Source organism: Delphinapterus leucas, chromosome X (genome assembly GCF_059928025.1).
Source record: "Delphinapterus leucas isolate spDelLeu-1000000601 "Yukka" chromosome X, BTC_Dleu_Yukka2, whole genome shotgun sequence".
Taxonomy (NCBI): domain Eukaryota; kingdom Metazoa; phylum Chordata; class Mammalia; order Artiodactyla; family Monodontidae; genus Delphinapterus; species Delphinapterus leucas.
Genome location: NC_143150.1, coordinates 125,951,643 through 125,964,567, shown reverse-complemented (window position 1 = coordinate 125,964,567; position 12,925 = coordinate 125,951,643). Strand labels below are relative to the sequence as shown.

Sequence of the window (12,925 nt, the reverse complement as noted above, 5' to 3'; positions counted from 1 at the left end):
ATAGTTAGAAACCATTTAAGCCTGAGCACAAATGATAGGATGATGAAGATCACAGCAAATTTCTCTAATTTTTAAAATGTGAAAGCGAATGGAGCACTTATTCTTTTAAATCCAACGCCTTTGAATCCAGTTTGCCTCCTTAGCAATAGCAGTGGGCAGTGACTCAAACCTGACGGATCTTATCCCTCCGTCCTCCTGGGTGGGCGAGGGGCCCACATTTGACCAATAAGGTGTGTCTTGACTGGGAGATTTTTAACCAGGATGGAATTGAGAGAGGAGAGCTGGGAGAAGCTAACTTCCTCCTCCTTCCTTTTGTTTTTCTTTCAGTGCTTCTGCATTTCCCCCAGAGCAGGTCAGTCCACATACATCCTCAACGACTGACTGCTGGACAGAAGCGGGCGCTAGCTCCTTACTCACATACAGTCACAGATCCAACATCCAAGCACGCGGGCTTTCTGAGAATCCCTCACATCCTAGTTGGGAGATTATGATTCCAGATATTAGCGCCAGGACTATCAGATTTAATAAACTGGTATTCCAGCTATATCAGAATAGAGGCAGTGAACTGAGATAAGACCACTAGACATTAATAAATCAAGAAGTCAGCTAAAGTCTGACACAAGAGAGAAGATAGGAAGCATTTAAAAAACAAGATCCAAGATTACAAAGGGCATCAGAGTTGAGGAGTGAAGAAGTAAAAAGCCCAAGGCAATGAGGCTTCTGGAAGGGCCACCATCACCCTTCTCAGGGTAATCTCCCTCTCCCCCGCAGTGTGAAACATCATGTTCATAACCATGACTCACATCTGGAACAGGTAACTCACATTTTGTCCAGCTCGTAAATAGCAGGGAAATATGTATAATTCATTTTAGAGACCACTATACAAAATGAACCTCAAAAAGAGCAAAGATTTTGATGTCTACAGAGATACATCTAAGGCAAGGCGTCTTAATCTCAGCACTGTTGACATTTGGGCTGGACAATCCTTTGTTAGGTTGTGCTGTGCATTGTTTAGGGTGCTGAGCAGCATCTCAGGTCTCTACCTACTAGATGCCAGTTGTGACAACCAACAATGCCTCCAGACATTTCCCAGTGTCCCCTGGTTGAGAATCACTGGCTTAGATTACCTAGAAAATGGATGCTGAGGGACATATTGCCAGACCACGCTATGTAGAGGAAGCCTTCCTATGCCTCTTGTATCCTTAGCAGGTTCAGCTGAAATGAATACTAGGTTACAAAACAAAAGACCTCTCTGAAAACTTGTACTCCATTACCTCAGGGTCGCCTCAGGGAAAGCACTGGATTGAACTCTCTGGATCACTTTGCCGCCGAATCCGAGGCTTTGTAGAGGCTTCTTGAACAGTAAGTGGTCCACCATGTAAATTAACTGGTGGTTTCCCAGCGTGGCTGATATCCGAATCATTGACTCCAAGCCTAGGCCTTGGAGATTCTCACTTAGCGGAAATTGGGTGAATCCCTGAAGCCGCTATGTTTTGCAGTCATCAGATGATGGTGAGTGCAGTTTTGAACCCGCTGGTGTAACCTATTACAGGTAAAAACACCCAGGCAGCCAGATTCATTTCCTCATAGGTATCTACTTTGGGCCCATCCTATACCAGGACCCATTCTAGGCAGCGGGGATATCGCGGGAAAAGAATGATTAGGCCCCTGCCCTGAATAAGCTTACACACCGGCAGGGAGAGTCAAACAATGTATAATGTACCAAGCGGTGGAGCAAACAACGAAGGCAGCATCTAGCGTGATATGGTCAATGGTAACTGCTGGGATCAGAAGCACTTTGGAGAGAGCAGTCGGGGAAGGCGACTTTTTTTCCTGCAACTTGTAGGATATAAAAAACAGCCACACAAAGAACGTCTGAGGCAGAAGCAACGGTAGGAACAAAGGTCTGGGACAGGAAAGAGCTGGTCACATTTGAGGAACAGAAAGTACACTCATGTGGCCGGGCAGTGGTAGGCCAGGGAGGGTGTTAGGAAGCAGGGAGAATGATGTAGGATGACTTGGAAGGCCAAGGTCAGGGCTGGAGATATTAGTCTAAGTGTAATGGAAACCAACCAGAGAGCTTTAAGCACTGAAATGTCACAGCTTCATTTTCTTTTGAAAAGGTCTCAACTGGTCCCAGGACTGGAATATAGGGTTACCATGTTGTCTTAGTGAGGACAACGGATGCTGCGGGTTTGGATTTAGGTAGCAGCAGTGCAGATGGAAGGAAGAGGATGAATTTGGGGAGTGCTGTGAAACAGACCTGGCAGGGCTGGCTCAGAGATTCAATGTCGTGGGGTGCAGGAAAGGGAGGACTCCAGGATGACGCCTAAGTGTCTGGCTCGGGCAGCTCGCCAAGTCGCCAACCATTTACGGTGATGGAAAAGACCAAGAGCGATACAGGTGAGGGACAAGCGGGGAATCAAAAACCCAGTGAAGAGTGCATATGACTGGACAATAATATCACAATCAAGTTGGGACTCAGGTGTATTTGGGCCAGGGTTATCACAATGCGGGGAAAAGGAAAAGGAAAAGGAAATAATAGAAGTTTATGATCAGAAAGGACCAGGCAAAGGGTAGCATTTGTTTTCTTATTATTGACAGATAGCTCTTCCAGGCAACATCCAAGAGGATTCCGATTGTTTATCAACTAGCAGCGGTGCTTAAGAAGTGTTTGGAAGGATGGGATAGGTAGCTTCCTAAGGTGACGAGAGTTCCAGACCAAAGAGGCCACATACAGGAAAAACTGAGTGCAGCAGAAAAGAATGCATATTGGAAGGTGGGGGCAGGTGGTGGGAAAGGTACCCATGATTAGCAGAGGTGTTAATTAAGGTGATTCAGTAATCTCCCACTTACCTGTAACTTGCAAAATTTTGGCTTTCTGAGGAGACAAATGACTAGCAAACAGTGTTATAAAAGTGAATTCTGAGCCATGCAGCAGGTCAGTACAAGTTCCGCTGAACTTCCTAACATGTCTACACTGGCAGAGCTGATGGATGATAACGGATTCATATCATCTCAGCCCTGCAACAGTGCCCAGTTCTGGGTGTCTTCGGAATTACCAAAGAATATCCTGTACTCAACACCACTGAATTATTAAGTGGACTTAATGACTTTATAAAGTCTTTCAAAATCGAATGTTCATAGAAAGCAAACTTAGAAACTATCATATTAAGACCTCAACTGATTTGGGTGAAGAAAGGCTCCCTGGCAGGGTAAGCAGCTTAGCCCTTGCAGTGGGTTCCTTAGGGAGGAGGAAACTTAAGCAGAGCAAGGAAACAGTCAGCATTTAATGATGAGGCCGTGGTCAAGAGCACAGATAGTGGGGCAACTGCACCAAACAGGAAGTGATGTCAGCAACAGAGAAGCTCAGAAGTACACCGGTCCAAGGGACGAAAATGGCTGCATCCTGACATCCAGACTCCACGGGGAGATATCCCAAGTCAGAGTCTAAGCCCCCTGCTTTTTGTCACACCTCTATGAACAGAACACACATCACCCATCCATAGATTTATCTTAGCCAGCGGCAACAGGAAATCTTCTTGTTTCCCTTTCAAAAAAGGGGGTGAAAATAAGTGTGTGCCTCCAGGGAGATGCTGGGTATAACAGTATTCATAAACTGTTCCAAAATGTCTCTGAAGAGAAAAACAAATACCATATGCTAACACATATATATGGAATCTAAAAAAAAAAAAATGGTTCTGAAGAACCTAGGGCCAGGACAGGAATAAAGACGCAGATGTAGAGAATGGACTTGAGGACACGGGGAGGGGGAAGGGTAAGCTGGGACGAAGTGAGAGAGTGGCATGGACATATATACACTACAAATGTAAAATAGATAGCTAGTGGGAAGCAGCCGCGTAGCACAGGGAGGTCAGCTCGGTGCTGTGTGACCACCTAGATAGGGGTGGGATAGGGAGGGTGGGAGGGAGATGCAAGAGGGAGGGGATGTGGGGATATAGGTATACGTATAGCTGATTCACTTTGTGATACAGCAGAAACTAACACACCATTGTAAAGCAATTATATTCCAGTAAAGATGTTAAGAAAATAAAAAATAAAAACTGAATAAATTAAAATAAAATAGAAGATAAAAAAAGATGCCCGATAATTTGTTCTAAAACTAACACTCATTTGGGACTTCCCTGGCGGTCCAGCGGTTAAGACTCTGTGCTTCCAATGCAGGGGGCACGGGTTCGATCCCTGGTTGGGGAACTAAGATACCACATGCCATGTGGCGCGGCCAAAGCATAAAAAAAATTTTTTTAATTAAAACTAATACTCAGCACAGTAATTCACCTGAAGAAGTCGCCCTACTTAATTGCATGGCTTGCCATGAAATTAGACTTCTGTCACATGATCTTGGCAGACAATCAAGGTTTGTAATATTTTGTTTGTGGTTAATGGAAGAAGGTATATGAGGACTGTTGGGAAGGGTAGGTTATGGTAATCTTTAACCCAGGCCAAGTGACCTGACTTTTGGGGGTCAACAAAAGTGGGAGAACATTGTTAAAGCCGTGATCACTGAAACTGGGGTGACTCATTATTCTACCCCCAGCACTTGTGCTGTGTTTGAGACTCTCTCTGAACCTCTGTGTTGGTCTCTCTCTAAAGTTTTGCATGTTCATTGTATAGCATATATATATATATATATATATATATATATATATGTAATACTCAGAACATTTACTGTGTCTTCTCTTTCTCGATCTTATTACACAGTAAATGTCACATCTTCTTAGAAACATACATGAAAATCAGACAGACCAGGGGGTCTCAGGCGGGAGCAATTCTGCCCCCCAAGGCACATACGGCACTGTCTGGAGATACATTTGGTTATCATAACTGGGGGTGGCGTGGGGCTATGGTACTGGCATCTAGTAGGCAGAGATCAAGGATGCTGGTCAACATCCTACGGTGCACAGGACAGCCGCACAACAAAGAAGTATCCTGCTCAAAATGTGCATTTTGCTGAGGCTGAGAAACCCTGAGAAAGACATAAAGTTATGGCACTGAACTTAATGGATATTTAAATTTTGCGTTTTGTCTATACCAGTCCAATTAAAGAGCTATCTGGTCGTGTGATTCAACAATATGGATGGTTACGTTAAGTCACTGAAGGTACGATATTTGATTGTTGGTTTATTATGGTGACAAAAGAGGAAGGGGCGAGGATAATGTGGCTCATCTATCTCAGTTCTCCGAATGAGTCCGATGAGGTCTGTGGGATCACGGCACCTGGATAAAATTCCCCGTTCTGTCACCAACTGCACCTGTGCCACCTTGAACTCCACCGCTCTAAACTTGGATTTCTTTAGCCACAAAATAGAAAACCTGTCTAACCCACCAGCCGGATTTGAGGCTGCAAATGACACAGACTGTGTCCAAACACTTTGCAACTTGTAGAAGAAAATACTAACGAGAAACTGCAGTTTCTCTAGATGTGCTGCCAGGCAAACATTGATCTGTGCATGTCACCCTTGACCCTCATACTCTAGCACCTCTGTAGCCCATCCAAATACAGGCTGGCTGGTTCAGCGCCCTAAACATCTCTCAACTATGCTGACTGCTCTCAACCTCCAGCCCAGCTCGAGTGTAGGTCACCTCCTCTCATCTCTCCCTGGCCCAAGTGCCAGGATGCGCTCTAACTTCCCCCCACCCTCGACTCCTTCCAGGGACCAGAGAAGGATTTTCAAAATACAAATCTGACCAAGTCACCAAAAGGCATCAAGGACGACACCCAGCTGGGAGGATGGAGTCACCGTAAACTCCATGTGGGAAAACCGTGGGAGGAAAGGTTGGGAGGAAAACATTAGCTGCATTTTTGTTATGATGATAAAACAAGACAGTTGTGCTATACTTTGGGAAAGTGTTAAGTGATTTTATAAATGCAGGATGCTCTTATCTACTTAAGTGTTTGTATTTCTCTCTTTGTGACCATTAGGACCATTTAAAAAGATGAGTGAAGAGTTCATAACAACTCTTAACATTTTCACTACTTAATCGTCTTTGGAAAAGTGACCAAATAGCTGGCACACAATAGGCACTCCACAGATGTTTGGTGAACGAATAAAATGTGAGCCATTGATTTCTTATATGCAATCTCACCTTGGACAAGTGAAAAAAGCACTGAAGGAAGAGTATTACTATATACTTGCCCCTGGATTATATTTCAGAGGAGGCAAGAGGTACTGAGGACACATGGAGGATAATTCTTTTCGAGGAAGATACAGACACAAAAAGCCCGCAGGACTCCAGGACAATACACAGTGGGGCAAAACCAAGATGAGAGAAATAAGTGGAATATTTATGCTAAAAGGCAAAACAAGCTCTTGGAATTACCTAAACCACTGTAGGGGAAGCTGACGAAGAGTGCAGTGTTAGAATAGATCTTAAGCCATAGAGAGTTATGTTAATATGAAAAACAATGGGTCACAATAAAGAACATCCTTTTGACTTGTGACTGATACGGTGCTGCTGAACGTTGCTGCTTTATCATTCTAAAGTATGCATAGGAAACTTCAGAGGACCCAGGTGACTTCTTCCAACTTGAGAACCAACATCTTCCCTCTGGAATCTTCCTTTTAAGAGTCTTAAATCAGAAAATATGTATGTGGTGATCTGTGCTAGAATAAAGGGCTATTTCATCAGCATATCTTCAGAGAGCAAGAGGAGACATTAACATCGGTTTGGCTCTAAGTTTACGCTTTTAGGAGAATGAGACAGCTGACTGAAAATCATTTTTAAATCGTTTTGTGATGCATTGGATGTATTTGCATAATTGAGGCAATAATCATTCATAGAATGAATAGACTTTTTTTTTTTTTTAAGGAGCCAGGTCTCACCTTTCCTCCCTCACCTTGTAAATGACATTGACACCTCAGATTGCAAATTAAAGGGCACCAGCACACAGTTCAAAATCTGAAAAAGGTAGTGCGGTGAAATGCCGATTAGACATAATGAGCACAGACCCTAGATCCTTCAGTGCAAAGAGACCTCTGCCGAAAACGGGTTGTCCTGAATACCGCTTTAAAAGGCAAATCGCTGAGCCATTTGTGTCTCAAGAAAACAAAACAAAACAAAACAACCAAAAAAAAAAAAAAAAAAAAAACAAAACAACCCCACATACAAGCATTAGTAACTTACTAGTGTCTCACTGGGGATTTCAAGGCAAGTAACCCTGGCAAAACTAGAGAACGAGCCATCATACGTTCCTAGAACGTGTGCCTGAGAAGGAACCTTAACGATTTTCTAACTCAGGCCCTCTTTTTTTCCAGCGCAGCAAAGTGAAACCGCAGAAGTTCGCAGCAAGCACAACGGCCCACCCCCGGCTGATCCCGGACCCCACTCTGCGCCCCGGGAACCAGTTGGGGCAGATCGGGGACCTCTGCACCTACCACCCCTGTCCACCTCGACTCCTTCCGTGAAAACTTTCCTTTTTTTAATGCGGAGAGTGCATTTTGGAGGACACGAATTCCAGACAGATAACTGTCTCTGCCTTATTATCAATGTTGATAATTCTTGTCTTAAGTTTCTGCCTACTTCCCTCCAGTTCTGAAACTTGGCACCCAGCACGTCCAATCTCAATAGTGAAAATCATGTCAAGGAGAACTCAGTAAAGTAGCAGATGCCAGAACAACTACAAGGCTCCGCGTCAAAACGACACATCTTAGAAATGTTCAGACTGGGCTAAACTAACAAGGACGCCTGCCGGCTTCCTGGAGGCAGCACTCAGAATCTTCAGAAGCAGGACTCATTCCTCAGAAACATCTTTATTTTCATCCTACTTTTTTTTCTTAAGTCTTTTCTCTTTCTCAAAAATAGACTCAATCTCGAATCTGGATTTGGTCAGTCGGTCGTTAACCTTGAAATCCTGACTCCTTCTTTAAAGGAGGCAAATCCCACGAGCTTTTTGTCCGGTGTGTCCTGCGGTCCCCAGCGCCCCGTAGTGCCTGGCATACAGTAGGCCCCCAATAAATGTGGAATATTTGAGTCAACAGGGAGAAGAGAGGCCACCGACACTAGACCCCCTGCCACCTTCTTGTATTAATCAGAAAATGTGCAACACTGTGTCCCCCTACAAACTCCCTGGGAGTTTGCTCCCTTTCCAAGGAGCAAACCCGCGGCATCCCAACCCGCCCTGCAGCATTTCTCCGGAGGGTCCACTGGCCACACGCTGCCATCACCAAGCGGTCCCTGCCTCCCATCCAGTTCTGTGTCGGTTCTTGCAGGGTATATGACCAAAGGTTGAGTGGGCAAACCTGGGCCCAGCCCTGGGAGCCCCGTTTCTCAGCCCTGGCCAGCGAGGCGGCGGCAGGGTCCGGCCCCCGGCCCCAGACGCAGTGACCACTGTGCGGGGCAAAGGACCACGGGCTCCGGGGATGGGGGCTCCCCTTCTAAGGGGCACCTGAGTTTCTGAGCAGATGACACTCGGGGTGACGCACGCGGCACTCTTCACCCACCCACCCGCCATACACGCCGAGGACCTCTGGGAAGCCACGGATCCTTTCAACCCCGCGCTGTCGCCTCCCAGGCCGGCCAAGTGGCGCCCCCTGTCGCCTCTGAGCGCGCCGGGACACTCACCGCGTAGTGCAGCTGCGGTTTCTCGCGGTACACCGGGTCCCCCATGTCGCCACCGGGGAGGAGTGGCGGGCTCTCGGGCGCAGCCTAGGGTCGTGGCGCCTCTCCGGGGTCCCCCTATTTTACCGCCATCCTGGGGCAGCCCCCGGACTCGAGCCCTGCTGCCTGTGCCCGGAGCGCGGCGCAAAGCGTCCCGGGCACCAGCGTCCCGCCGCGGAGCCGGCGGGGACAGGCAGGAGGCGACTGCGAAGGGGAAGGAGGAGTGGGGGGGGGAGGGGAGGCCGAGTCAGATTCGATGGGCGGGCATTTAATTCCTTCCGCTGCTGGCTGGCCCCAGTCGCGCCCGCCGCCGCCAGCTGTTGGGGGCTACAGCGACCGAGCGCGCCCACGACAGGTGTCAGGGCGGCCGGCGCTCCTAACTCCTGCCACCCCGCCCCTGCCCAGGCCCGTGGGATCCGGGATGCCAGGGCTGGGGCTGCTAAAGCCTTCAACACCAGCGACAGGGCGAGCTTGGGTTTCCAAGAAAGAGAGACTTTGACTAACTTTGAAGGAGGTGTGGATCTGATGCCGAAAGACGATTCGGAACAGGCCCGGCGAGGATGCAGTTTCAGTCTCTGGTCTTCGGAAAGCCTTCCTCTGGGAGAGTCTCAGTGGCGGAAACCGTAGGAGGGGGCAAGCGGAGAGGGACCAAGTAATGCTGCTCGAGGGAACTGCTGAGGAGGGGCGGCAGGGCTGGAGGCTTGCGGGGCCGGGCCACGTTGGGCAAACTGAGTCTCAGAGGGCTTGCAGGACCCGGGCGTGTCTAGGGAAGCGGGCTGGAAGGGGGAGCCCCGGAAAATCTGCCCGAACTCTGCTGGAACTGAGTAGGGGTGCCAGGCTGGACCTGAGTGGGGGGTGGGGTGCTCAGAGCCCTCCCTTCTATGTCTTAGCAAATCGGGAAACAACACAGCAAGGTTTTGGAAATAGAAGAAACGTCCACTATTTGCAAATTCTGCCAGCTAAACCAAATCATTTCAGCACACGCTGGAGAATCACACCACCACCTAAAACTGGCCTCTGCTCCGCAATCCCCTCGTGGAAGCCTACACTTTAAAACATCGTGAAGAGTGCCAAGGTCCCTCCCAAGGCCTGATAGCCTGTGATTTACCTGCAGCCTCTCGCAACCTGTGAAATCAATCCATCCAAGCCCAAGAGGGGTGGCTATCAAGTGGAAGATGGATTTGGGGGTGGCTTGTGTCAATTCTTCAGGGTCCCACTATACTGGACTCCCTGGGTGGCCCTCCACCTGCTGGGGGGAGGGCCAGGAAAATAGGCTGCAGCCCCTGTGTTCGAGTCCTTACAATTTGGTTGGGCGAACCACCCACTGGCATAGAAGACTTTAAAACAGTTGGCAGCATAGTTGCAAACAGCAGTGAGAATGTGAAGCCAGGGGTGCGCAGGTACCCTAAAGAATCTACTACTAGATATCACGACAGTTCATCTGCCTGGAAAACTGTAAGGTTATATCTGCTAAAGCTGATCATATGCCTACCCTCTGACCCAGCAATTCCACTCCTAGATATATAGAGACATGGGTGCCAAGGGCCTTCTCATGCACAAGAATGTTCAAAACATCTTTAAGCAGAATGGCCAAAATGGAAACAATCCAAATGTCCATCAACTGGTGCGTGATGAACCAACTGGTGCGTGAAGGGAATACATACTGCTTAGTGGTGAAAGGAAAATGCTACTGATAGACACAACATGGAGTATTCTCACAAATGCTGTGTCCAGAGAAAGAAATCAGACTCAAGAGGACGTACTGTAAGATTCCATTTATTTATTATGGAGTTGAAATTCACATGTTGAACTGAAATAGGCAAGTGTGATCTATGGTGACAGAAGCCAGAATCATGATTACCAAGATGGGGAAGTGGTGCTAACTGGGAAGGGGATACAAGGGAACCTTTTAGGGTTCTGGAAATGTTCTGTATCCTGATCTGTATGGCAGCTACCCAAGTACAGCCATATGTAAAAGTTCACTGAGTGGTACAGTTCAGATTTGTGTAATTTACACCCTTCACCATGTATATTTTACACTGCAATAACGTACAAATAAATTTAAACTCGACCCCCCGCCGAAACCAGGAACTTCCAGCCAGAGTGCCACCTGTCTTAAGAGAAAGTCAATTTCACCATTTGCCCAAGTCTCCTCCCTGCAGCCTGCCTTTGCGCAGATCACCTCTTCCTCTGCGAAGTGGGAGCGAACCCCCTCACCTTGGAGGCCCTCCCTGCTCCCCGACACGTCCAGGCAGAGCCGGAAAAACAACACACTAAAGTCCGCTCTTCACTTTCACTCCGCTCTGCTGCTGAAAGCAGCCTTTACAGCTATGTCCTCAAAGACCCTCAGAATGAGGCACAACCAGCACAGCCCTCGCCACACAGCATCCCTAAGAGAATGCAGCTGGAGCTGCCAAAGGAGGGCATGCATACACAAGTGCCCCCATTTCGGGACCTCTGCTTCCTGCTGCTCTATTTAGAAAGAGGAACTCTCCAGCTTTAGGAGAGTTCCTCTGTCGTACCTGCCATTAAGCCCTCAAAGCTAAAACTCCCTTTTCCTACAAAAACTATTTCATTATTAATATATATAGACAATACAAGGCGGGTCCGTGGATTTAAGAAAACCTTACACATAATCCTTTGATCATTACCCTTGAGTATGTCGCCTCCATGTTAAAATTGCGTCATCTTAGGTTTTGGTTTGTCTCTATTCTGCCTTTGAAAATTTTATTAAGTCACTAAACGGCATTATTGTAAGCCAAAAATAATCCATCGTTCCCAAACTGTGTACTTATACTTTAGGAATGACTACTGCCTGCTAGCAGATTTCTTGCTAAATTGTCAGTGCTAAGTTGGAGTTAAATTTTCCAGTGCGATAGGGTTGTTTTCTCTGTGTTTGAAAGGTTTGAGGAGATAGGACAAAGCATTGAAGAGAAGAAGTCATCAGTTCATGCTGCAAGACTCTTCAATTCACCTGCGAGTGAGTCACACACCGCTTCTGTTCTCAGGGTCTAGAAGGTTGTGCAGAACTCTAAGAGGTCTGTTAAGTCTTAAACAATTTAGTCATGTGATATCGCTTATATGTGGGGTCTTAAAATAATGATACAAATGAACTTATTTACAAAACAGAAATAGAGTCACAGACATAGAAGACAAACTTTGGTTACCAAAGGGGAAAGGGGATGTAAATGAGGAATTGGGGATTGACAGATACACACTACTATATAGAAAAGAGATAAACAACAAGGTCCTACTGTATAGCACAGGGAACTATATTTAATATCTTGTAATAACCTATAATATAAAAGAATCTGAAAAAGAATATGTATGTGTATATATATATATATGTATGTATAACTGAATCACTTTGCTTACCCCTGAAACATTATAAATCAATTATACTTCAATAAAAAAATCTTAACCAATTTGAATCCCACATATTATTTTTATTTGAATCTATTTCAGGGTATATTTTAAACACCACTCTAATAACAATTTCTTTCTTGTACATCTCTGCTTCCAAGTATCCTTCCCATGTTATTTAACTATTCACTAGGTTACTTATTCAATAAATATTTTTAAGTGCATACAGTTCGCAGTTATTGTTCTAGGTCATTTAAACTACGCATTAAATGGCAGGTGGATTTGCAATTCAGGTGTGATCTTTTGGGGTGATGGAGGGACATAAAGAGAGCACATAAAACCTCACTTCAGAAAAGGTTGAAGTTCACATCATTTACTGTTTAGGTTAAGAGCCTGCTTGCCTAATGTTCTCTTTTGGTTAGTCATTTTTTTTAAATAAATTTCTCTGATGTTTATAATTTCCCCCAGAGAGGACTCAAAAATAATCTCTAGGAGTTCCTCTACTAGCATCACTTTTAAGAGAAAATATGTCACGCTAACAGTAGCATTTCCACAACTTCCTGTCCCCAAATATTACAGCACTTGCAGTACTGAAGGCTGCCCTTGCTGCCAGGGCATTTAAATTAAAATCCCTGTTTGTATTTACTCTGCCTGCCTATAAGCTGAGTTAATATTTTCCACATTTCGTGCCAACCCAAGGGTGATTACTTTGTTTAAGGAAAACTTTACCTAAATCTGTGGAAGCAAATTCAACTGCAGGGTGTAGCAGGAGCTGAAGGCCCATGTGAGAAGTGCAACGCACTGAGATCAGAGCACGAGGCCCTTCTTGCACACCCAGCCCTGTCACGGTTGACAGAGTGGCGACGGGACCCTCTTGGATGGGGAACCTCTTCCCCCAAACCCACCTCCTATACTCTTCCATCCTATTATCTTGTCAACCCAC

General features: G+C 46.2%; 1 protein-coding gene across 2 annotated transcripts in view; it reads right to left on the bottom strand.

Annotated features, from left to right (window-relative positions):
* Positions 1-8,773, bottom strand: part of ARHGAP6 (Rho GTPase activating protein 6) — a 268,140-nt gene extending 259,367 nt beyond the window's left edge. The window contains exon 1 of one of the 2 annotated variants that reach the window (XM_089904800.1): positions 8,584-8,773. In XM_089904800.1, the coding sequence (XP_089760926.1) occupies positions 8,584-8,628 (45 nt within the window). In that variant the 5' untranslated portion in view covers positions 8,629-8,773. The remainder of the gene's footprint in view (positions 1-8,583) is intronic. The other variant, XM_022559851.2, reaches the window with a different exon arrangement.
* Between the last annotated feature and the right edge of the window lie 4,152 nt (positions 8,774-12,925).